The 25,762-nt window shown below is 54.0% G+C and overlaps 1 protein-coding gene across 1 annotated transcript in view; it reads right to left on the reverse strand.

Annotated features, from left to right (window-relative positions):
• Positions 1–25,762, reverse strand: part of LOC140387114 (eosinophil peroxidase-like) — a 221,004-nt gene that overhangs the window by 7,772 nt on the left and 187,470 nt on the right. Inside the window, exon 13 of the mRNA XM_072470125.1 lies at positions 19,413–19,689. Coding sequence (XP_072326226.1) covers positions 19,413–19,689 — 277 coding nt within the window. The remainder of the gene's footprint in view (positions 1–19,412; positions 19,690–25,762) is intronic.

The following is a 25,762-nucleotide window of genomic DNA, read 5'->3' on the forward strand; positions in this document are numbered from 1 at the left end:
AGGTGCGCCCTCTCTGGCCGGTAGAAGTGCGGTTTGCACTCCGCCCAGATTTGGCAGTCCCTGGTGACTGACCTGACCTCCTCGATGGAGTAGGGCAGGTTGAGTGTCTTGACAAATGGAAAAAGCGAGTGACCCCCGGGTGGCAGTGGTCCTCGTGGAGGGATCGGAGGCTACCCTCCTGGGGCTGGACTTCCAATGCCATTTGCAAAGCCTGACTTTTAAATTTGGCGGCCCTATACCTCCCCTTACTGCCTGCGGCCTCGCGACCCTTAAGGTCGACCCGCCTTCCCTGTTTGCGAACCTCAACCCGGATTGCAAACCCGTCACCACCAGGAGCAGACGGTACAGTGCAGCTGAGTTCTCCGTGTGGGGGCTGAGTTGAAGGCACTCCGGTTTGATTCGGAGATCCATCCTTCCAGCTTAAGTCTAGCAGATTAAGTTGATGCGCAATCAATTACACTCAAGATGAAGTGATTCATTACTGAAGGCTTTAATCTGCTAGAACTCTTTCCCTCTCTTTCCCCAGCAGCTTCGATACAGAAAGTGAAGGCTGCTGGGATGGCACAGTTTCTTCTACCCCGCCTGTCAGGGCAGAGCTACACAACAGCCAATGGTAGACTCCTGGGTCTGACCAATGGTCATCAGCCTCTTGGGTGCCGCAATACCTGGTACTACCACAGGGAGCAGCGCCTTACTGTATTTGGATGTACAAAGCTCTCGGTGCTCCCGGAGTCCAGTAGGCAGGAGGTCACGTGGCCGTTGACTTTCACGCTGGTTGATGCGTTGGTCAGAGTGTGTGGTCTGGACTGGTCGATTACCATGGATGCGAGTCGTGGTTGATCGTCGGGTCGTGAGGCGGCCGCTGCGTCGGGGTCCTGAAACGCCGTTGGTCTCCATGTGCTGCGGGGTGGACAAGATGGCGGCGCCCGGAGGTCCTGGGGGTCACAAAATGGTGGCTCCCATGGAACGCACGTTGCAGGGGTGGAGCAAGATGACAGCGCCCATGAAACGTACGTGTTGTGTGGTGGAGAAGATGGCGGTGCCCATTGCTCGCACATGGCCTGGGGAGGAGGGGAGGATAGCGGCGCCCATTGTCCGTGACCGGGGGGGCGGGGGGCGGGGGGGGGCGACCGCTGCCGCTGAGCGTGCCTGACACACCGCTGCGTAGTGGCCCTTCTTCCCGCAGGCCTTACAAAGGGCAGCGCGGGCCGGGCAGCGTTGGCGGGGGTGTCTTTGTTGGCCGCAAAAATAGCATCGGGGCCCCCCGGAGATCACTGGCTGGCGCGTAGCGCAGGTGTATTGAGTGGGTAGCGCCCCCACTGGGGCGGCTGCCTGTGGGGCCCATGAAGTGTAGGAGGAGTGGGCCACGCAGTTGGGGGCGTAGGACTGTACATTGCGCAGGGCGACCGTCATGGAAAATGCTAGTGTTTTAGTCTCTGCGAGGTCGCGCGTGGCCGCTTCCAGGAGCCGCTGCCTGATAACATTGGACCCAATCCCAGTTACAAAAGCGTCCCGCATAAGGAGATCTGAGTGCTCCTTAGCTGTAACGTCCTGGCAGTCACAGTCCCGAACTAGTGGAATCAGGGCCCTCCAGAAGTCCTCGATTGACTCACCAGGTAGTTGAGTACGCGTTGCGAGCGCGTGTCTGGCGAAGAGCGTGTTCTTCTTCTGCTCATAACTCTCTTTGAGTCGAGTCATAGCATCAGCGTAATTGGGCGCATCTTGGATCAGCGGGAAGATTTTAGAGTTGAGTCTGAAGTACAAGATTTGAATCTTCTGAGCCTCTGGAACAGTGGTCGTCGCCGCATTGATATACGCTTCAAAACAAGCTAGCCAGTGCTGAAAGACCTTTCTGGCGTCGCTTGCGTGTGGAACCAGCAGCAGTCGATCTGGTTTAATCCGGAGGTCCATCTTCTGAATCAGATACTAATAAATTGAGACACGATCAATTTGGCTGGAGACGAAGTTGAATTCAAACTGAGGCTTTATTAGTATCTGAAGTGTGGCCTCCTACAGCAGATGACGAAATGGCTACGAGCTGAAGGCCACGCATATTTATAACCCAGCTCCTGGGTGGAGCTAGCGTGCAGGGGCCCAGGTGAACCTGTAGTGCAGGTTCTACCGTACAACCCTTAATATAGGAACACAGTGGTTTACCACAGCCGTTCCAAAGGTGTCGGCCCGCGACGCCATTTTGGAGGGGCAGAGAATCAAAATCCGGCGCCAAACCGCCCAAGGTTTGGGCATCGGAAGGGATTCTCTGTCTGATCGCTGATTACGATATCGGTGTCGGGTAACGGCGAATCTCACCCCATATCTATGGTCCTACCTCAGCAAAACAGAGCACGGGACTGTGAGACAGCTGAGATGGACATTGTTTGCTGTTTAGAAAGAGCCTCTTACCCTGCGGAAGCAGACATCTACCCATTCTAGCTATCCAGAGATGTTGCATTCATCTGCTAATCCAGATAACAACCTGACTGGTGAATCTGAGTTTCAACAAATTCCACTTGGGTCCAGCAGAGTTTGAAGGGTCACCCATAGGCCTCAAACCCGTGGTCCCCCCAAAGGAATGGAGGACATGTTCTGACAGACAATTCACGCCGCTGAGGTCCCAGGTTCGATCCCGGCTCTGGGTCACTGTCCATGGAGTTTGCACATTCTCCCCGTGGTTGCGTGGGTTTCACCCCACAACCCAATGATGTGCAGGGTAGGTGGTTTGGCCATGCTAAATTGCCCCTTAATAGGAAAAAATGAATTGGGCACAATAAATTTACTCTTTAAAAAGTATCAATAAGAGAAACTACAAGTCCTTGAAATCTCTTAACCTTGTGTAAATAAACATTGTGAAATTGACAGCAGAGATCACAGAGTTAGAGCTAGCAATAAATAATTTTTTCCTCTGGGGCTTATGTATTTCATCAGAGTCATGAAAGTCTGGGCTCTCAGGCAGGCATACACAATGAGGCTCATTATAAATTCTTAATGGGGGTGGCACGTGGCGCAGTGGTTAGCACTGGGACTGCAGCACCGAGGACCCACCTTCGAATCCCGGCCCTGGGTCACTGTCCATGTGGAGTTTGCATACTCTCCCTGTGTCTGCGTGGGTTTCATAAGAACACAAGAACTAGGAGCAGGAGTGGACCATCTGGCACCTCGAGCCTGCTCCGCCATTCAATGAGATCATGGCTGATCTTTTGTGGGCTCAGCTCCACTTTCCGGCCCGAACACCATAACCCTTAATCCCTTTATTCTTCAAAAAATTATCTATCTTTATCTTAAAAACATTTCATGAAGGAGCCTCTACTGCTTCACTGGGCAAAGAATTCCATAGATTCACAACCCTTTGGGTGAAGAAGTTCCTCCTAAACTCAGTCCTAAATCTACTTCCTCTTATTTTGAGGCTATGCCCCCTAGTTCTGCTTTCACCCGCCGGTGGAAACAACCTGCCCGCATCTATCCTATCTATTCCCTTCATAATTTTATATGTTTCTCTAAGATTCCCCCTCATCTTTCTAAATTCCAACGAGTACAGTCTCAGTCTACTCAAGCTCTCCTCGGAATCCAACCCCTTCAGCTCTGGGATTAACCTAGTGAATCTCCTCTGCACATCCTCCAGTGCTAGTACGTCCTTTCTCAAGTAAGGAGACCAAAACTGAACACAATACTCCAGGTGTGGCCTCACTAACAACTTATACAATTGCAGCATAACCTCCCTAGTCTTAAACTCCATCCCTCTAGCAATGAAGGACAATGCACCTGTGAACCAACTTTTTGCGACTCATGCACTAACACACCCAGGTCGCTCTGCACAGCAGCATGTTTTAATATTTTATCATTTAAATAATAATCCCTTTTGCTGTTATTCCTACCAAAATGGATAACCTCACATTTGTCAACATTGTATTCCATCTGCCAGACCCTAGCCCATTCACTTAGCCTATCCAAATCCCTCTGCAGTCTTCCAGTATCCTCTGCACTTTTTGCTTTACCACTCATCTTAGTGTCGTCTGCAAACTTGGACACATTGCCCTTGGTCCCCAACTCCAAATCATCTATGTAAATTGTGAACAATTGTGGGCCCAACACTGATCCCTGAGGGACACCACTAGCTACTGATTGCCAACCAGAGAAACACCCATTAATCCCTACTCTTTGCTTTCTATTAATTAACCAATCCTCTATCCATGCAACTACTTTACCCTTAATGCCATGCATCTTTATCTTATGCAGCAACCTTTTGTGTGGCACCTTGTCAAAGGCTTTCTGGAAATCCAGATATACCACATCCATTGGCTCCCCGTTATCTACCGCACTGGTAATGTCCTCAAAGAATTCCACTAAATTAGTTAGGTACGACCTGCCCTTTATGAACCCATGCTGCAGCTGCCCAATGGGACACTTTCCATCCAGATGCCTCGCTATTTCTTCCTTGATGATAGATTCCAGCATCTTCCCTACTACCGAAGATAAGCTCACTGGCCTATAATTACCCGCTTTCTGCCTACCTCCTTTTTTAAACAGTGGTGTCACGTTTGCTAATTTCCAATCCACCGGGACCACCCCAGAGTCTAGTGAATTTTGGTAAATCATCACTTGCAACTATCACTGCAATTTTCCTAGCCATCTCTTTTAGCACTCTGGGATGCATTCCATCAGGGCCAGGAGACTTGTCTACCTTTAGCCCGATTAGCTTGCCCATCACTACCTCCTCAGTGATAACAATCCTCTCAAGGTCCTCACCTGTCATAGCCTCATTTCTATCAGTCACTGGCATGTTATTTGTGTCTTCCACTGTGAAGACCGACCCAAAAAACCAGTTCAGTTCCTCAGCCATTTCCTCATCTCCCATTATTAAATCTCCCTTCTCATCCTCTAAAGGACCAATATTGACCTGAGCCACTCTTTTTTGTTTTATATATTTGTAGAAACTTTTACTATCTGTTTTTATATTCTGAGCAAGTTTACTCTCATAATCTATCTTACTCTTCTTTATAGCTTTTTTAGTAGCTTTCTGTTGCCCCCTAAAGATTTCCCAGTCCTCTAGTCTCCCACTAATCTTTGCCACTTTGTATGCTTTTTCCTTCAATTTGATACTCTCCCTTATTTCCTTAGATATCCACGGTCGATTTATCCCTCTTTCTATCGTCCTTCCTTTTTGTTGGTATAAACCTTTGCTGAGCACTGTGAAAAATCGCTTGGAAGGTTCTCCACTGTTCCTCAACTGTTTCACCAAGTCTTTGCTCCCCGTCTACCTTAGCTAGTTCTTCTCTCATCCCATTGTAATCTCCTTTGTTTAAGCATAAAACACTAGTGTTTGATATTACCTTCTCACCCTCCATCTGTATTTTAAATTCCACCATATTGTGATCGCTCCTTCCGAGAGGATCCCTAACTATGAGATCATGAATCAATCCTGTCTCATTACACAGGACCAGATCTAGGACCGCTTGTTCCCTCGTAGGTTCCATTACATACTGTTCTAGGAAACTATCGCGGATACATTCTATAAACTCCTCCTCATGGCTGCCTTGACCGACCTGGTTAAACCAATCGACATGTAGATTGAAATCACCCATGATAACTGCTGTACCATTTCTACATGCATCCGTTATTTCTTTGTTTATTGCCTGCCCCACCATAATGTTACTATTTGGTGGCCTATAGACTACTCCTATCAGTGACTTTTTCACCTTACTATTCCTGATTTCCACCCAAATGGATTCAATCTTATCCTCCATAGCACCGATGTCATCCCTTACTATTGCCCGGATGTCATCCTTAAATAATCCTTACCATCCACTCTGTCCTTCTGAATAGTTTGATACCCTTGGATATTTAACTCCCAGTCATGACCATCCTTTAACCATGTTTCAGTAATGGCCACTAAATCATAGACATTCACGATGATTTGCGCCATCAACTCATTTACCTTATTCCGAATACTACGAGCATTCAGGTAAAGTACACTTATGTTGGCTTTTTTACCTCTGTTTTGAATCTTAACACCTCGATCAGTAACCTCTCCTGAGTTATATTTCCTCTTAACTTTTCTCCTAATTTTCCTTGTCTGTTGAACCCATATCTTCATTTAACAACCTGCCGCATCGCTTACCATTAATGTTTTTACTTCTCGTTTTATTCCTTTTAGTATTACTGGTCCTATTCACTGAGCTCCCCTCAGTCACTGTACCTTGTACTGTCGCCCTTTTTGATTTTTGACTATGCCTTCTCTGCCTTACACTTTCCCCCTTACTGGCTTTTGTTGATGTCCCTGTTTTACTACCTTCCAACGTCCTGCATCGGTTCCCATCCCCCTGCCACATTAGTTTAAACCCTCCCCACAACCCAAAGATGTGCAGGTTAGGTGGATTGGCCATGCTAAATTGCCCCTTAATTGGAAAAAAAATAATTGTGCACTCTAAATTAAAAAAAAAAATTCTTTATTGGTCGAACATTACCAAGAAAATTATAATTTGGTTGCTGGGCAATTAAAGGACAGCTCCTATCACCGGTAAGATCCCACACACGATGCAGTCAGGAGACCATTTGTCACACTGAAAATCTAGAGTGCATTTACTTATTAAGGATTTGGGTGATGAAAAGCATAGAAAGAAAGTTCTCATTCACTCAGATTCATCACACGGTTTCAGTCCATCCTTCAGAACTACTGCTGTGAAGCTAGTACATTGAGAGATCAAGGCATAAAATACATATCCATTAAGAACAATAAGTGAGTACGGGTCCCTAACCCAATCAGAGTGATTAATTTAAATAAGAACTTCTATCTTTCTAATGTAAATTAGCTGCTCGGTTGTAAAGCATTGAGTATGTAATCTGTTGAGAACATTTAATTACTGACAACATACGATTGAGGCTGGACGAAGACTCTGATTTTTGTGGGTACAATATTAATCATTGTGTCATTATAAATATGAGGGTCTCAATTCACTTTTAATTTTACCGGTATTTCCTTCCATGCAAGTTCATACTTTGATCAATCTGACAGAAAGCTCAAGTTCAATTGTTGTTTTATTTGAGAAACAAGCACAGGAATATAATGACAGACGCAAAATATATATTTAAAAATGATTGTGCAGAAAAGTTCCCAGATAGAGCGATATCACTGCTGGATTCAATAAAATCTTCCTCAACACTTTCCTTCTGAGATGGACCAGTGGGGCTACACCACCAAGTCCGCCATCATACCATCCGCCAATGCACAAGAGTTTAGCAGAAACTGCATTGTTCCTGAAATTGATCAGATCAATGAATCATGCAGTTTTATGTAATGATTAGACAAATCAGGTGGTCTGAATCGAGAATGAGGTGGACATATTTTTCATAATGTAAGTTCCAAAAGGCCCCATGGTTGATTTGTAAATATCTGGAGCTCCAGTCCAGATTCCATTGCCAGCATCCAACCTGGAATGCAGACAGACATTAATTATGGAGGAGTTAATTTTATTTTAACTTGATTATTATCTTGAGAGTTATCTTTAGCTATTGCGCCTGAAATCCATCTGATATGACTGGTGCGTCATTGATTTCCTTTTGTCATAGAATATCGCAGTGAAATTCACCCTGTTTCCTCTGAGCAAATATGGTCTTGATTGGTATCCGAACTCACTGAAGGAAAAAGAAAGAGAATTACATTTCTTCATAAATAAAGCACAAAATAGTGGATATTTTCTACTATTCATTGTATAGAAAACACACTTAAAACAGAGCAGAAATAAAATGTTTGTTGCTGGTGAGAGAGAGAAGAATATAAGCAAAGGGATTATTTCAGCATAATAGGAACTTTGAGCATAGCATGAGGTTCAATCTGCCTGAGCTGGTCCTTAAAAAGAGCAGCCTTACTTGTTCCCACTTTATGTCTGTAACTTTCTAAGTTCCTCATCCTCAAATACCAACTCAACTCATTTCTCATTTGTTTTCTGGAATCCATTGCCCCCACTTTCTCAGGTGCATCATTTCAGATCCCAACAATTCTTGGAGTGAAAAATATTCCTATCCCAATGGACCAGACCCAGAGATACTGCCAACCCAAGGCCCGCACCCTGTATTGTGGCAGGTATGTATCATGTAGGGGGTTGCAGGCGGGGGGGAGGGGAGGGGGATGCGGTGTTCATGCCCCAGGCCAGTTTCCTCACCTCTTTAGTCAGTGAACCTGGAGGCGATCAGAGCGTCCCGTGCGCGATGGCCCTGGTGAACACATCATGCAGCTTCCCGTGCCTCAGCCACGACCGCAGTAGATAACCCCTGTCATCCAGAAGCCAGGGAAGGCGGGGGGACATCTCAAACATGTTAGGAATCATCGGGTGTGCCAGGATGAAGGTGTCGGGCACACTGCCTGGGTATCGGGCGCAGAGGTGTATGATGCGCAGCTGATGGTCACATATCAACTGCACATTCATCGAATGGAACCCCTTTCGGTTGGTGTTGTGCAGCTGCAAGGTGTCCTGCAGGGCTGCGGCGACCAGCAGGAAGGCCACCATTGCTGGTTGGATTCCAATATTCATTGGCTGTAAGGGGTGAAAGGCCGATGTGTTAGCATGGTGCATACCCCCGTACCCAACCAAAGTCCACATGGTGGCCCCGGTTGGCACTGCGGGGTCTGCCCCCTGTGGTGATCCACTGTAATAGGAGATGTAAGGTAGGACCTGCACTACAGGTTCGCCGGTAGCTCCTGCCGGCTGGCTCCGCCCAGGGAGAACTGTATAAATATGCATGACCTCCAGTGCCCTGCCATTTCGCCAGCTGCAGCAGAAGGCCACGTATCTGACTGTAATAAAGCCACAGTTGTACCCAACTTTAGTCTTTGTGCAATTGATCGTGCATCAATTTATTACAGTCAGATTTTCCACAGAATGGATATCCGAATTAAACCCGATCGCCTGCAGCTGGATCCGCACTCGTCCGACTCCAGAAAAGACTTTACTCACTGGCTAGCATGTTTCGAGGCTTACATCAACGCGGCGGACCCCGCGCTAACGGAGGCTCAGAAGATAAACGTCCTGTACTCCAGACTGAGCTCCAGCGTGTTCCCGTTGATCCAAGATGTCACGACTTACACAAAAGCGATGGAACTCCTCATAGAACACTACACACAGAAGGCGAACACGCTCTTCGCCAGGCATGTGCTCGCCACCCGCTCGCAACTACCTGGTGAGTCCATCGAAGACTTCTGGCGGGCCCTAATTCCACTTGTCCGGGACTGTGACTGTCAGGCCATTACGGCAGCCGAACACGCAAATCTCCTCATGCGCGATGCCTTCGTGACGGGGATTGCATCGGACCGCATCCGAGAACGATTGCTGGAAGGGGCCACGCTCGAACTGGCGGAGACGAAAACCTTGGCGCTCTCCATGACGGTCGCATACCGTAACGTACAATCGTACCTCTTCCGCCTCGCTGCCCACCCTTCTACCCCTGCCTACCCCTCCTGGACCCCACCGACGACCTCCTCAGCCGGGGCCCGGCCTTCGCAATACGCCTGCGCCGCACGCCGACGCGGGCAATCTCGCCCGCACAACCTTGCCACTGCGTTGACCACGGGGGTCCCCGCTGCTACTTCTGCGGTCAGCAGAAGCACCCCTGCCAACACTGCCCGGCCCGCACTGCAGGTTGTAAAGCCTGCAGTAAAAAGGGCCACTTCGCGGCTGTGTGCCAGGCCCGCGCAGCCGCTGCGATCGCGCCCACTATCGCCCCCTCCCCCACGCCAGACGAACAATGGGAGCCGCCATCTTCTCCTCCCGGGTCCATGTGCGACCAATGGGCGCCGCCATCTTGTCCCGACCCCACAATGTGCGCACCATGGGTGCCGCCATCTTGTCCCGACCCCGCAATGTGCGCACCATGGGTGCCGCCATCTTGTCCCGACCCCGCAATGTGCGCACCATGGGTGCCGCCATCTTGTCCCGACCCCGCAATGTGCGCACCATGGGCGCCGCCATCTTGTCCCGACCCCGCAATGTGCGCACCATGGGTGCCGCCATCTTGTCCCGACCCCGCAATGTGCGCACCATGGGTGCCGCCATCTTGTCCCGACCCCGCAATGTGCGCACCATGGGTGCCGCCATCTTGTCCCGACCCCGCAATGTGCGCACCATGGGTGCCGCCATCTTGTCCCGACCCCGCAATGTGCGCACCATGGGCGCCGACATCTTGTTCCTCACATCCCCGGACATCTCGACATCGGAACCACACCCGCTCGCCACCCGAAGCATCCGATGGCTACCTGCAGCTCGCTTCGATGACGCTGGACCAATCTCGCCCGCACAACCTGGCCACCGCATCGACGACAGTTAAAATTAACGGCCACGCGACCTCGTGCCTGCTGGACTCCGGGAGCACCGAAAGCTTTGTTCACCCAGATACGGTAAGGTGCTGCTCCCTCGCGGTCCACCCAGCCAATCAAAGGATCTCCCTAGCCTCCGGACCCCACTCCGTCCCGATCCGAGGCTTTTGAACAGTCACCCTCACGGTCCAGGGCGTAGAATTTAGTAACTTCCACCTCTATGTCCTTCCTAATCTCTGCGCTGCACTCCTGTTAGGCCTGGACGTCCAGTGCAACCTCCAGAGCCTCACCCTCAAATTTGGCGGGCCCTTACCCCCCCTTACCGTTTGCGGCCTCGCGACCCTCAAAGTCGATCCCCCCTCCCTTTTTGCCAATCTAACTGCGGATTGCAAGCCCATTGCCACTAGGAGCAGACGGTACAGCACCCAGGACAAGACCTTCATCAGGTCCGAAGTCCAGCGGCTGCTTAAAGAGGGTATTATCGAGGCCAGCAACAGCCCCTGGAGAGCCCAAGTGGTAAGTGGTTAAAACTGGGGAGAAACACCGGATGGTCGTGGACTACAGCCAGACCATCAATCAGTACACGCAGCTCGACGCGTACCCCCTCCCACGCATATCTGATATGGTCAATCAGATTGTGCAGTACCGCGTCTTCTCAACAATTGACCTGAAATCCGCCTACCATCAGCTCCCCATCCGGAAGTCGGACCGGCCATACACTGCCTTTGAGGTGGACGGTCGCCTCTACCACTTCCTTCGGGTCCCTTTCAGTGTCACAAATGGGGTCTCGGTCTTCCAAAGAGAGATGGACCGAATGGTCGACCAGTACGGTTTGCGGGCCACCTTTCCGTACTTAGATAATGTCACCATCTGCGGCCATGATCAGCAGGACCACGATGCCAACCTCGATAAATTCCTCCGCACTGCCACCCTTCTCAACCTGACCTACAACAAAGAGAAGTGTGTGTTCAGCACGACCCGGTTAGCCATTCTCGGCTATATAGTCCAAAATGGTCTTCTCAGGCCCGACCCCGAGCGCATGCGCCCCCTCATGGAACTTCCCCAAGGCCCTCAAACGCTGCCTGGAGTTCTTTTCCGACTACGCTCAGTGGGTCCCAAACTATGTGGACAAGGCCCGCCCACTCATTCAGTCCACCCAATTCCCCCTTGCGGCCGAGGCACAACATGCTTTCACCCGCATCAGAGCAGACATCACCAAGGCCGGGATGCGCGCAGTGGATGAGTCACTGCCTTTCCAAGTAGAAAGCGACGCTTCAGACGTTGCCCTTGCCCCTCTAAACCAGGCAGGCAGACCCATGGCATTCTTTTCCCGCACCCTTCATGCCTCTGAAATTCGACACTCATCCGTCGAGAAGGAGGCCCAAGCTATCGTTGAAGCTGTGCGGCATTGGAGACATTACCTGGCCGGTAAGAGATTCACTCTCCTTACGGACCAACAGTCAGTAGCCTTCATGTTCAATAACACACAGCGGGGCAAGATCAAAAATGATAAAATCTTGCGGTGGAGAATCGAGCTCGCCACCTATAATTACGAGATCTTGTATCGCCCAGGTAAACTCAACGAGCCCCCAGACGCCCTCTCCCGAGGTACATATGCCAGCGCACAAGTGGACCAACTCCAGGTCCTACACGACAGCCTTTGTCACCCGGGGGTCACCCGATTGTACCATCTGGTCAAAGCTGGCAATCTGCCCTACTCCGTCGAGGAAGTAAGGACAGTCACCAGGGACTGCCAGGTCTGTGCGGAGTGCAAGCCGCACTTCTACCAGCCAGACCGTGCACGCCTGGTGAAGGCTTCCAACCCCTTTGAGCGCCTCAGCGTGGATTTCAGAGGGCCCCACCCCTCCACCGACCGCAACACGTATATTCTCAGTGTGGTCGATGCGTACTCTAGATTCCCCTTCGCCATTCCATGCCCCGATATGACGTCTGCCACCGTCATCAAGGCCCTCAGCACCATCTTCGCTCTGTTCGGTTTCCCCGCCTACATCCACAGTGACAGGGGATCCTCATTCATGAGCGATGAGCTGCGTCAGTTCCTGCTCAGCAGGGGTATAGCCTCCAGCAGGACGACCAGCTACAACCCCCGGGGAAATGGGCAAGTAGAACGGGAGAATGGGACGGTTTGGAGGGCCGTCCAGCTGGCCCTACGGTCCAGGAACCTCCCAGCCTCTCGCTGGCAGGAGGTCCTCCTTGACACTCTGCACTCCATCCGGTCACTATTGTGCACCGCCACTAATAACACACCCCATGAACATGTTTTTACCTTCCCCAGGAAGTCCACATCCGGTGTGTCGCTCCCGACTTGGCTCGCTGCTCCAGGACCGGTCCTTCTCTGTATGCACATCTGACTCCACAAGGCGGACCCCTTGGTGAACAGGGTTCACCTGCTCCACGCCAACGCTCAATATGCCTATGTTGAGTTCCCCGACGGCCGCCAAGATACTGTCTCACTCAGGGACCGGGCACCGTCAGGTTCCACCCCATCACACCCCACCACCAATGCGCCTCCCGCCCCCACCTCCCACCGCACCGCCAATATTGACCCCACCAGACCACCGCCCCCTCCCTTTTTCCGCACAAGAGGACGAAGAGGACTTCTGCACGCTCCCGGAGAGGCCGATGACTGGCCAGCATCAACACCGCCACCACCGCCATCGGTGCCACCTCCACCACCACCAGCACCGACTTCGCCGCCACCGTTACGTCGCTCCCAATGAAGCACCAAAGCACCGGACCGGCTGAACTTATGACGGACTCCGGACCGTCAACATGGACTTTTCTTTACCTACCACTGTACATAATTCCACTAATTGTATATAGTTTCATGTCACCCCCGCCGGACTCATTTTTAACAGGGGGTGAATGTGGTGAACCACTGTAATAGGAGATGTAAGGTAGGACCTGCACTATAGATTCGCCGGTAGCTCCTGCCGGCTGGCTCCGCCCAGGGAGAACTGTATAAATATGCATGACCTCCAGTGCCCTGCCATTTCGCCAGCTGCAGCAGGAGGCCTCGCATCTGACTGTCATCAAGCCACAGTTGTACCCAATCTGCGGCTTTGTGCAATTGGTCGTGCATCACCCCCCACCCCCGCACCTCCGCACTCCTGGCTCTTTAATTTCCCAGCGCCGGTGGGGCGCTGGCCCTGGTGCCCAGCCCTGATGCCAGGGGTACTGAGAGCAGGTACTGCCCATGCCAGCAGGGGCTCTGTGGCCCCCATCCAACACTCCTGTAGAGGCTATAGTGGGCAGTGCCCTGGGTGGACTGCCTGATGCCCTGCCGGCAACTGGGGGGGGTGGGTATGGTGGAAGGTGGGGTGTGGGGGCACCTATCCAGCCGGTGTCACTCTGCAGAACCAGCGGCCAAGGTGTGTGGTAAGTCGGGTGCGCAGCAAGGTGGCTGCCTTGCAGCCGCGGCAATGGGGGTCCGTGCCTGGACACATCCCCAGTACAGTGGGAGTTCACCCCGGCCACTCGGCCCATTCCCCCCCCACCACCCTCTCCCTCCTAGCCCCGGGAAGGCTCCCCCACCCTAACCAGCCCGGCCAGTGTCCGGCCTGGCAGCCCACAGTCGCATCCTTCTGTGTCCTACCCCCTCTCTCTCCCTTATCAACAACAATGCCGCTTTTGCTATTTTAAAAGCCCAAGTGAACCGAGCTGTTGGGAACTCGCCCATCGGAGGCAGAGAATCGCAGAGGCCCCAGAGAATACCGCTCGGTCCCGCTCATTATATGCAAGCAGCATTTACTGTACTTGCGTTCGAGGCTGCATTGTCGCTGCTGTCGAGGTGGCGGAGAATTGCGATTTGGCGTCAAATCGGCCCCCGCTGCAATTCGATGTCGTAAACTGTTCTCCGCCCAATTGAATTTCCTGATTTTGGCGTAAGCCAATGAAGAATCCCGCCCATTTCCCTTTGTCTCTCCTCTGGGTCTTTTCAAAGTTATACAGCGATATTCTCTATTTGAGAACTCAGGGCGCAGTTCTCCGGAAGGACTTCCAAGTGTGGTGGCGAGCGGGAACTGCCGCATGCTTCCCGGAGCTCGGTCTGGTGAAGCCGGCAATGTAATACAACATTAATTGGCCCACTTAACAAGGCCCCATGCCGCAAATGCAGGCTCACCAGCCGATTCGACAGGACCGAGCTCGCCAGCCCCCCGTTAACAAAGTCAAGCAGCACGTAAACAACTCTGACACAGCCAATCCCATTCAGCTCACAGCCATGGCCGCGAGACGCCCAACCCCAAGGTTTGGAGGTATGGATCTGGGGAGGCTCCTAGATGCGGTGGAGGCCGGGAGGGATGTCCTGTTCCCTCAAGGGCCCCGAAGGGTGAGCCACAGGGCAGCGAGTGCCGCTTGGGACAGTCAGGAAGCGAGACCAGGATGACTGGCCTGCAGTGCTGCAACAAGGTCAACGACCTACACCGGGCAGCACGAGTGAGTTGACACCAACCCCCCCCACCCCCCCCCCCCTCCCCCCACCCCCCCCCCCACCACCAGCGCCATCTCGCCCTCCCAAGGCCTTTCCACCCCCATGTGAGCATCCACTCCTCCCATCCCTCCATGTGGACCCAACCCTCCCTTGACCCCCTCCTTCACCCTTCAACCCCCCCAACCCTTTCTTCACCCCCTCCCCCACCACTGTGAACCACGCGTGCGGCTAACGATGCTCTCTTTGTGTCTCCGCAAGAGAATATCTCAAAATAACGGCAGGAGAGGGCCGAGACAGGTGCCGAATATAAGAATCCTCATGACCTTTGAGGAATGGACCCTGGAGGTGACGGGGGTGGTCAAGGACAGAGCGGTCACCAATGCAGAGGTTGGCGTTTGCTGCAGAGGTGAGGATCCACCGGGCCCCACATGGAGGACCTGTCAAACGGGTGTTGTTTTTGCCATATACACTGACCCATCTCTCCCGCTGACCACATGTCCATTCTCCCACAGGTCCTCCAATCAATGGCCCATCCGGGGTGGCCCCTCCCTTGCCTCCCATGAGACCCTTCAGAGGAGCGCTCCGAGGATCCCACAATCGCCGCATCACAGCTGTCATTCCCACCCTCCACCAGCGCAAAAACACACACACTCGGTGGGCAATGTTACTGGTCAGGCCTCTGGGGCACAATCTGGTGAGCACCACGCAGTTACTGATGTACGTCACATGGAGGCAGTAATGCCCAGGCAAGACAGCAGTTGGAGGGCTACTGGATCCCAGGTCCCAGCTGGGCCCGAGCCTGAAACTGAGCCTATGGACCTGGCTATCCCTGAGCGGATGGAGGTATTAGGGAGCGGCCGGGACATTTAGAGGGAGATGTCAGTGACACCCCAGCTGGTCCACAGCCAATTGGAGGAGTATCAGAGACTACTGGTGCAGGAAATGATGCGGCAATGCACGGCACCGAGGCCAACACTGCTAGTGTGGCGACTGCAGTGGAGAGCCTAGTGCACGACCTCAGCAGCATGAGTGAAGATGTCCAAGGTGTGGCATAGCCGGTGAGGGCCTCAGTAGGCCGTCTGACTCGGTGGGGGATGTGACCCAGTACCAGACTGACGTTGATGAGGTGCTGTGGGACATATCCCACTCTCAGATGGGAATGGCCAAGGCACTGCAGAGCTTGTCCCAGTTGCAGGTGGGCATTGCTGTGGCGCTGCAGAGCATGTCCCAATCACTGAGGAGCATCGCCGAGGGTGTCGACACAATGGTGTAGGCATCAGAGAAACACAGAGCTAGCAGAGCCAGATGATGCAGGGGCATCCGGGGCACGCAGCAGCTGCCCTTCTTTCCCATGATGAACCCCAGGGCCTATGGCACCGAATGGGAGGAGAGGGTGCTGGGTGCCAACCCGGACCGTCCCATGGAGTGGCCACCAGCTCCCCGAGTTCCACCCCTCTGATGAGGCCGTGTCGCACAGTCAGTACACGGGCAGGGTGGCACGGCTATGCGTGTGCCGCCGAAAAGTGCAGCATGGCCCTCCAGGGCGCCCGCCAGGGGCATTGTAGGCCAGAGGTTGAGGTAAGCAGCTGGCTGCCTCCACCTTTGATGTGCATCCTGGGGACACACCTAGATATAGTGGTGGAGCAAGGAAGGTAAAGCACGTTGAAGATCATTGAGAGGGCACTGGGGGCAGGAGGAATGGGATAGGTAGAAGGTGGGGGGTGAGGGGGTTGTGGGGAGAGTGGGGCAGCATCATCATGATAATGGGGCAATGTTGGACACCATGAAACATTAAAAATCATTCCCCACAACTAGTATGAAGCTTCTGCCACTTTCTTCCACAATGTGGTCTGAGCTCCAAACCCTTGGCCCATCTCTCCAGGTATGGCCCACTGACACAGTCCCAGCACCCTGGGTTGATGTAATTCAGACCCTGGGAGAGTGAGATATGGGGTGGGGGTTGTGGGGTAGTGGGTGGAAGGTAGCGATAATGGATCAGGCCACATCCAAAGTGAAGCGACGGAGTATGAGGGCCTCCCTGGCCCTCCGGGCTTGCCGGACCTGTCCTGTAGCCTCTGGCTGGTCCCCCGGTTCATCCTCAGGATCATCCTCCAGCTCCTGTTGGTCCGGCACCACCTCATCATACTCGTGCTCCTCTTCTCCTCCTCCTCCACCTCGGTGGCCACATGTTCCTCATCCCACACCTCCGGCATGTTTCCCCACTGCTGTACCAGATTGTGGAGGACACAGCAGACCACCACAAAGCATGTGACCATCTGAGGGCTGTCCTGCAAGCGGAGTGGTGGAGGCCTCGGCACCGCATTTTGAGCAGTCCAATGCACCTCTCGATGACAGCCAGGGTGGCCACATGGGTCTCCTTGTATGGGGTCTCTGCTCCGGTCTCCAGCCTCCATACTGGCATGATTAGCCAGGTCCTCAGCGGGTACCCCTTATCCCCCAGCCAACCGGCCATCCTGGGGTGGTCAATGAAGGGGCCGGGGATGTCTGACTATCCCAGGATGTAGCTGTTGTGCACACTCACACAGTCGGAGAGGGAGAGAGAGAGCAGACTGGAGTGGCCCACCTGACCTGCAGCCCATCTGACCTGCAGCCCACCTGACCTGCAGCCCCTCACTGCTGCTGAGTGGAGGGCATTGAGCTGAAGAGCTGGCAGTTGCTGTGGCGGAGGTTGGAATCAGCGAAGCAAGCAGGCCCCTGATGGATTGCAATGTTCCCATGACACATGTGGCACCCCTCCCCCCACCCCCAAACCAAAGACATCGGCCATGGGTGAAGATGTCCAAGGCCTGGGGCATCCTGTGCAGGCAGTGGTTGAGGCACAGGACAAGGCAGCCCTGTCACAGGCAGCCATGCAGTAGGGCCACCTGCTGTGGCACTCCAGAGCGTGGCTCAGTCACAACGGGCATGGCTATGGGCACCAACAGCATTGGCCTTGTGCTGTTTGATCAGATCCAGTCACAGAGGGACATGGCACGGTCACTTAATGATGTGGCACCGTCCCAGAGTGACGTGGCACAGCCCAGAGGGACATGGTACAATCCCTGTGCTCCATGACCATGAGCATTGAGGCCATGGTTGAGTCGAGAGTGGGCCTCCAGGACTGACAGCACCGTTGGTGGGGGGACCCCGGAGCTTGATCCAGCCGCACCCCCATCCCCAAGAGCAGCCCGGAGGCACATCCAATGGGCAGGGGGCAGGACAGGGTGACAGCACACTGCCTGGGACATCCGAACGACTACCGTGCCTGTTCAGGCCCAATGGCTCCAGAGGATGGCTGCCAAAGGGGACCCTTGTCACAGGGCGGGGTTCATAGCAGGCTGCCACCACTCCTGATGTACCACCTGGGGACCCACCTAGATGGAGCGTTAGGGCCGGTAAGACCGGAAAGCCGGACACCATTTAAATTGGCACTGGTGCAGCAGACAGGATAGTGTTAAAGGCTAGGGCACGTGTATATATGCCTTGGTGCTCTGTCTACAGGATGTGAAGGATGGACTGAGCTGGAAGCAGACGGTGTGCCGGGTTGGGGTGGGTGGTGTGGGAAGCAACTGTTAGGGGGTGTGGACGTTGGAGGATGCCCTAGTATCGCAGGTCAGCCACAGCTCACTGCCCCGTTCCCCAGCCCTGCCCTCTCCCATTCCCTTCCCCCCCATACACACGCCCCAGAGCTCGTCTCCAGTTCTGCCATCCCAAGGGTTCGATGGGACCGTGCGGTGGAATGGCCACCTCACATACAGGGTGGAATGTGCTACTGAGGGCAGGAGGCAGACTGTGTCCAACAATGCAGAGCACCACAGCTCATTGTGGAGAGGGTTGTAATCATCCTCCATCCAATGGACCAGACCCATTGATACTGCCAACAGAGGTACAGCATCGTGTAGCGAGGCAATTATGGAGCATGGAGAGAGTGGGGGAGGACATATGTATGGGGGTGTGATGGGTGCAGGGAAGGTGGACAGGTGCGGTGGTGATGGGGGGGTATGCAGGGCGGATGGACAGGGGAGGGGGTGTTTGGAGGGGGAATGTGGGATGTGGGTGGGGGTAGGAGCGGATGGTAGGGTTACCGGTGGCCAGGCTCTCTAGTCGCTGAAGCTGGAGGACATTAGATTGTTCCTGTATAGTGGCCCAGGCGCGCATGTTGTGTGGCCTCCAGTGGCTGCCCTGGCTCCATGTCCTGCCGGTCTTGGCCCTCCTTTGCATCCTCCTCGGTGGTTTTCTCTCACATCCGGAAAGATGTGCTTGTCAGGTGAATTGGACATCTTGAATTCCCCCTCAGTGTACCCAAACTGTGTGGCGACTAGGGGGTTTTCACAGTAACTTCATTGCAGTGTTAATGTAAGCCCACTTGTGACAATAATAAAGATTATTAAATCCAGCAAATCATTTGGGTGGTAATTAATAGGCTTGAGGTCTTTCTGAGCTTGCCTATCAGCCTTGAGGGTTTGGAGAGAAATTGTTGAGCTATAACTATTAATTAAAGGTTTACAGGTTTCATACCCTTATGCCTCTCTCTCTGGAAGTTTGAGGAAAGTAAGATTAATGTATCGGGATGAAAACAGCCAAAGGTGGGGATCAACATATCTGACCTAGAGACCTTTTTCATCTTAAATACAGAAACAATTTACATTTTCTTACATTAATTTTGTTCCGTTTAGTGTAGATTAGAATAACAGCAAAGTGCTTGGATGACTCAAACAATGATACTGTACCATTCGCAACTTTCCAAGGCTGCAGATTTAACTTTGGAATCTGGCAACAATTAACATAGTTTTCAGGGAACGGATGAAATACAAATACATCCCGAGGAAGGAATTTAATCCTGGTGTTGTCACAGATTATCCTTGTCAGAGAAATCAAACCAAGAGCCTGGCGCTGCTCAGCAGTAAAGACGTCTTGCTTCTCCCACCAGAATCTGGAGAACAAGCAAATACAATCAGCGGACGGCAGTAGGCTGGATGAACCATATAAGACTTCCAAACAATATTCCATATTACCACTTAAATCAATCCACAATAAAAGGAAAAGTGAGCATGATGCGACCATCAATTCATTCGAAGACACGTGGAGAAGTAAACCTTGGTTTTAATCAGCTTAGAACTGTGCCTGCCTGCGACCGGTACAATACTGAAGGCGGCCCCGCAGGTAAGCTGCTCTTATACTTCCTCTGAAGGGGTGGAGCCATGGGCGGAGCCCGTACATGCCCCAACATATCCCCCTGTGGGTAAAGCCACACAATGGCCCATAGGTGGAGCCCACAGGGTTAATAACATAACATAACACAATACAGTGCACTGGTGAATTATCAGTAATTATACATTCACCACATGCCTGTCCTGTGAATGTAAACCATGGGATTGTACATTTTAGCAATCATTACCCCTTTTCACGTAAGTATAACAGTTGTGCATTTTCTTCACAGCTTTCTTGATTACCGTCAATCGGTTAGAACATAGAACATAGAATTCCTACAGTGCAGAAGGAGGCCCTTCAGCCCATCGGCCCTGCATGGTAGGCTGGCACGGTGGTTAGCACTGCTGCCTCATAACGCCAGGGACCCAGATTCAATTCTGACCTCGGGTGACTGTCTGTGGGGAGTTTGCAATCAATTTCTCCCCGTGTCTGCGTGGGTTTCCTCCGGGTGCTTCGGGTTCCTCCCACAGCCCAAAGATGTGCATCTTAGGTGGATTGTCCAAGATCAATTGCCCCTTTGTGTCCAAAAGGTTAAGTAGGGTTACTGAGTTACAGGGAAAGGGTGTAGGCGTGGGCCTAGGTAAGGTGCTCTTTCCAAGGGTCAGTCCAGACTTGATGGATGGAATAGCCTCCTTCTGCACTGTAGGAATTCTACGTTAATCCTTTAGGTACCAAACCCTCTGAAAGAGCACCTGACCTATGCTCACTTCCCTGCCCTATACCCGTAACCCCATCTAACCTACATATCTGTGTCCCACCCAGCTTGTGCTGTATGTCATGGATTCGGCTTTACTTTTGAGTTTAAAATAAAATAGTTGAACCTTCATCTTTGAGTTTCTTGGATTACTACAGGGATCATCCATCCTCCAAAGGGTTAAAACTACTGGGCATCAATCAATGGCACAGTCATGCACTGCAGTACTGACTAAATTGGCATAATTGAGAGCATGCATAGATTGTGGATCAAACAAGCTTCCCAATCAGAGCAGCCAACGACCCGTGATTACATCCCTGAGAGCATTTGGACATCTTTGGACCCTCAACTTTTGTTTGTGAACTGACCTTCGGTAAGGAAATGCCAATCAATGGAGATGAGATGGAGCAACATCACCTATAGCACGGTAGCATTGTGGATAGCACAATTGCTTTACAGCTCCCAGGTTCGATTCCAGCTTGGGTCACTGTCTGTGCGGTGTCTGCACATCCTCCCTGTGTGTGCGTGGGTTTCCTCCGGGTGCTCCGGTTTCCTCCCATAGTCCAAAGATGTGCAGGTTAGGTGGATTGGCCATGATAAATTGCCCTTAGTGTACAAAATTGCCCTTAGTGTTGGGTGGGGTTGCTGGGTTATGGGGATAGGGTCGAGGTGTTGACCTTGGGTAGGGTGCTCTTTCCAGGAGTCAGTGCAGACTCGATGGGCTGAATGGCCTCCTTCTGCACTGTAAATTCTATGATAATCCCCCTTTAATTACTGACATTCTAAGCACTGAAGTTTGTGAAGTAGAAGTTGAATGTCAACACTCAGTGTTATATTCACTTTCCATAATGTACATCTATAATGAGGAATTGATAGGAGCAGTACGGTGATGCAGTGGTTAGCACAGCTACCTGTGGCACTGACGACCCGGGTTCGATACTGGCCCCGGGTCACTGACGGTGTGGAGTTTGCACATTCTCCCTGTGTCTACGTGGGTCTCACCCCTGCAACCTAAAGATGTGCAGGCTAGGTGGATTGGCCACACTAAATTGCCCCTTAATTGGGAAAAAAAGTAATTGGGTACTCTAAATTTAAAATAAATAATAATAAGGAATTGATCACGACACACATCGATGGCATCAGTTGTTGTGTTATGGGACCGATTTTTCAGGGGGTGGGATTGGTGGCGAGAGCAGGGAATCCTGTGGGAGTCCCAAAACACGATTTCTGCTGATGAGATTTCCTGTTGCAATTGTCCCCGCCCCCCGCTAATGACGTTGAACATCGGGATCCCCATTTTAATACATTTAAATGTTGTTATCAGGCCTTTACTCCTGATAGCCCCCTTCCCTGTACTCCCCCGCTCTCCCCAACAGTTAGATTTTCCATTCACATCAGTGTGATGGCACAAAGATGTGAAGCATGACATGTGTCCCAGGGCGTCCACCTGCCGGAGGAGCTCAGGTGAGTGTTTTGCTCAGGGGGGAAGGATCACGCTGAGAATTGCCCCTTGGCACTGCCCCTAGGCATTGTTCCCTGGCACTTGTTCCCTGGAGCAGCATGGGAACAGCAGCAGTACCAGGGGGGTGTTGCTTGGGGATGTTCCATGGAGGAATATTCTATGGAATACTTTGGTGGGGTGGTGGGGGCTCCATGGGTGTTCCGTGGGGGTTCATGGGGAGGGTATTTTGGGAGGTAGAGTTTCTGTTTTTAACTTATTGTTGAAATCGGGCTGCCCTTTAAAAAGGCCTTTGAAACCTTTTAAAGATCTTTTAAAATTGAATTCAATCAGAGCCCACCCCACCACCGCAACCTCGTGGGACGCACCCATTCCTTTTTTTCCAGCAATGAGCCAAATGATACGACAGGGAAAACCACCTTTGGGACAGGTGGTTCCTTGCCATTTTCCCTGCCTGCAGCACCGCTCTACCTACTTTTGTGGAAAATTCTGCCCATGGTTTGGTCACATGTACCTTCCAGAACATTCTGTTCCACCTAGTCTTGTGGAAAAATTCCTCTACAAAGGACCAGCTTGGTACAATGATTTCTTATTTTGCTGTAGTGTATATTCTGAATAATTAACAGTTCCATCCCCCTCTGTTCGGCACACCACGGGCGGGATTCTCCCCTATCCGGCGGGGCGGGGGGTCCCGGCGGGACGGACTGGCGTGAACCACTCCGGCGTCGGGCCGCCCCAAAGTTGCGGAATCCTCCACACCTTCAGGGGCGAGGCCTGCCCCAGAGTGGTTGGCGCCCCGCTGGCCGGCGGGAAAGGGGCTTGGCGCTACGCCAACCGCCGCCGAAGGGCCTCCGCCAGCAAACGCGAGTTGCTGCATGCGCGGGAGCGCCAGTGCGTGCTGGCGTCACCCTGCGCATGCGCAGAGGGAGCTGCTTCCGCACCGGGAATGGCGGAAGACCACAGCCTCCAGTGCGGAACAATAGAGTGCCCTCACGGCACAGGCCCGCCCGCGGATCGGTGTGCGCCGACCGCGGGCCAGGCCACCGTGGGGACACCTCCCAGGGCAAGATCCCCCCGCGACTTCCAAGAACCCCGGAGCCCACCCGCGCCGCCAGGTCCCACCGGTAAGGGACCTAATCTAATTTACGCCGGCGGGGCTGGCAAAAAACGGGCGGGACTTCGGCCCATCGCGTGCCGGAGTATTCGGTCAGCCCAGGGCCAATTGAGTCATGCCGGACGGCGGGGCGGGATACACGCCGACCCCCGGCAATTCTCCCACCCGGCGGGGGGTCGGAGAATCCCGCCACATAATTCCCAATCAAAATAGCCCTGTATCAAAATCAGTGCTTCAAAGGTCTTCTCAATATTTTGTTTGCCGTCACAAAAATGTGATTGCACCTTGCCTTGGCTGTTTTCTAAAGATTTTACTGTGCAGTCAGAAGTCAATGGGCTGGATTCTCCAATTCAGGAAAACTGGCACAAATCAACCACCTATTCCCCGTTTTGCTGGGGGCTAGCAAGACGACAATGTAGAGAATCCAGCTCTAGCTGCCGATACGCTCCAGAGAATGGGCGGGTCCACGGCTGCGCATGCACACGGCGGAGCCCTGCAGTGGCCGCGCCATGCTTCATGGCGGAGGCAGCTCGCGGAACAGGCCCGCAAAATAGTTCTCCCCTTCAGCTAGCTCATGCGCCCCGGACCGCCCCACCACAGTGCCCCTAACCCCGAATAATGTCCCCCCCCTACGCACGAATTGGCCCTCCCACAGCTATGGCGCCGCTGGACTGAGTCTGCAGCCGCCACACTGAGTTCCCGACGGATGAGACCACATGTGTCCCGTGCTGTCGGGAACTCGGGTGGTCGGGGGTGGAGCATCGGGGGGGCGGGGGGTGGGGGGGGGGGAGAGCTTCAGGCAATGGCTGAGGCCGTCGATACGGTGCAGCGCTTTGGAGGGGGCGAAACGGCGTTGTCCCCAATACGGTCGTGAAATGTGATTCTCCGGCCGTTCGCCGAACACGGGGCGTCATTCTCCGACCCCCCGCCGGGTCGGAGAATGGCCGTTGGCCGCCGTGAATCCTGCCCCCGCCCCCGCCGAAGTCTCCGAAGGGAGAAAAGTCGGCGGGGCGTTAATGGCGCCGCTGCCGCGGAGAATGTCACGGGTCTGCGCAAGGCAGCCGATTTTCGGCCTGCCGATATTCTCCCTTCCGGATGGGCCGAAGTCCCGTCGACGTGATGACCGTTCACGTCGACGTGAATCAAATCTCCTTTTCATCGGCGTGACCCGGTGCTCCAGGCTCACGCCGACCAGCGAGGAGGTGAGTGACGGCCTGGGGGGTTGGCTCTGGGCAGGAAATGGCGTGGCCGCAGACTGATTGCCTGAGGAGAGGTGTGTCTCGGCTTGTGTGTGTGTGCGGCGGGGGGGGGGGGGGTGGTTAGAGTAAGCTGGGCTCCGGGGGAGTGCCGGGAGGGGGTCCGTGCCGGGGTGGAGGTTGGGGGTTGTGGAGGGGGTCCGTGCCGGGGTGGAGGTTGGGGGGGGGTCCGTGCTGGGGTGGAGGTTCGGGGTTGGGGAGGGGGTCCGTGCCGGTGTGGAGGTTGGGGGGGGGGGTCCGTGCCGGGGTGGAGGTTGGGGAGGGGGTCCGTGCCGGGGTGGAGGTTGGGGGGGGGTCCGTGCTGGGGTGGAGGTGTTGGGGGTTGGGGAGGGGGTCCGTGCCGGGGTGGAGGTTGGGGGGGGGTCCGTGCCGGGGTGGAGGTTGGGGGGGGTCCGTGCTGGGGTGGAGGTTGGGGGTTGGGGAGGGGGTCCGTGCCGGTGTGGAGGTTGGGGAGGGGGTCCGTGCCGGGGTGGAGGTTGGGGAGGGGGTCCGTGCCGGGGTGGAGGTTGGGGGGGGGGTCCGTGCCGGGGTGGAGGTTGGGGAGGGGGTCCGTGCCGGGGTGGAGGTTGGGGGGGGTCCGTGCTGGGGTGGAGGTTGGGGGTTGGGGAGGGGGCCGTGCCGGGGTGGAGGTTGGGGGGGGGTCCGTGCTGGGGTGGAGGTTGGGTGTTGGGGAGGGGGTCCGTGCCGGGGTGGAGGTTGGTGGGGGTCCGTGCTGGGGTGGAGGTTGGGGGTTGGGGAGGGGGTCCGTGCCGGGGTGGAGGTTGGGGGGGGTCCCGTGCTGGGGTGGAGGTTGGGGGTTGGGGAGGGGGTCCGTGCCGGTGTGGAGGTTGGGGTGGGGGTCCGTGCCGGGGTGGAGGTTGGGTGGAGGTTGGGGGGGGTCCGTGCTGGGGTGGAGGTTGGGGGTTGGGGAGGGGGTCCGTGCCGGGGTGGAGGTTGGGGGGGGTCCGTGCTGGGGTGGAGGTTGGGGGTTGGGGAGGGGGCCGTGCCGGGGTGGAGGTTGGGGGGGGTCCGTGCTGGGGTGGAGGTTGGGGGTTGGGGAGGGGGCCGTGCCGGGGTGGAGGTTGGGGGGGGTCCGTGCTGGGGTGGAGGTTGGGGGTTGGGGAGGGGGTCCGTGCCGGGGTGGAGGTTGGGGAGGGGGTCCGTGCCGGGGTGGAGGTTGGGGGGGTCCGTGTCGGGGTGGAGGTTGGGGGGGGGGGTCCGTGCTGGGGTGGAGGTTGGGGAGGGGGCCGTGCCGGGGTGGGTGATGGGAGGGCAAATGAGTTGGTCCACCTG

Source organism: Scyliorhinus torazame, chromosome 12 (assembly GCF_047496885.1).
Source record: "Scyliorhinus torazame isolate Kashiwa2021f chromosome 12, sScyTor2.1, whole genome shotgun sequence".
NCBI classification, from domain to species: Eukaryota; Metazoa; Chordata; class Chondrichthyes; order Carcharhiniformes; family Scyliorhinidae; genus Scyliorhinus; species Scyliorhinus torazame.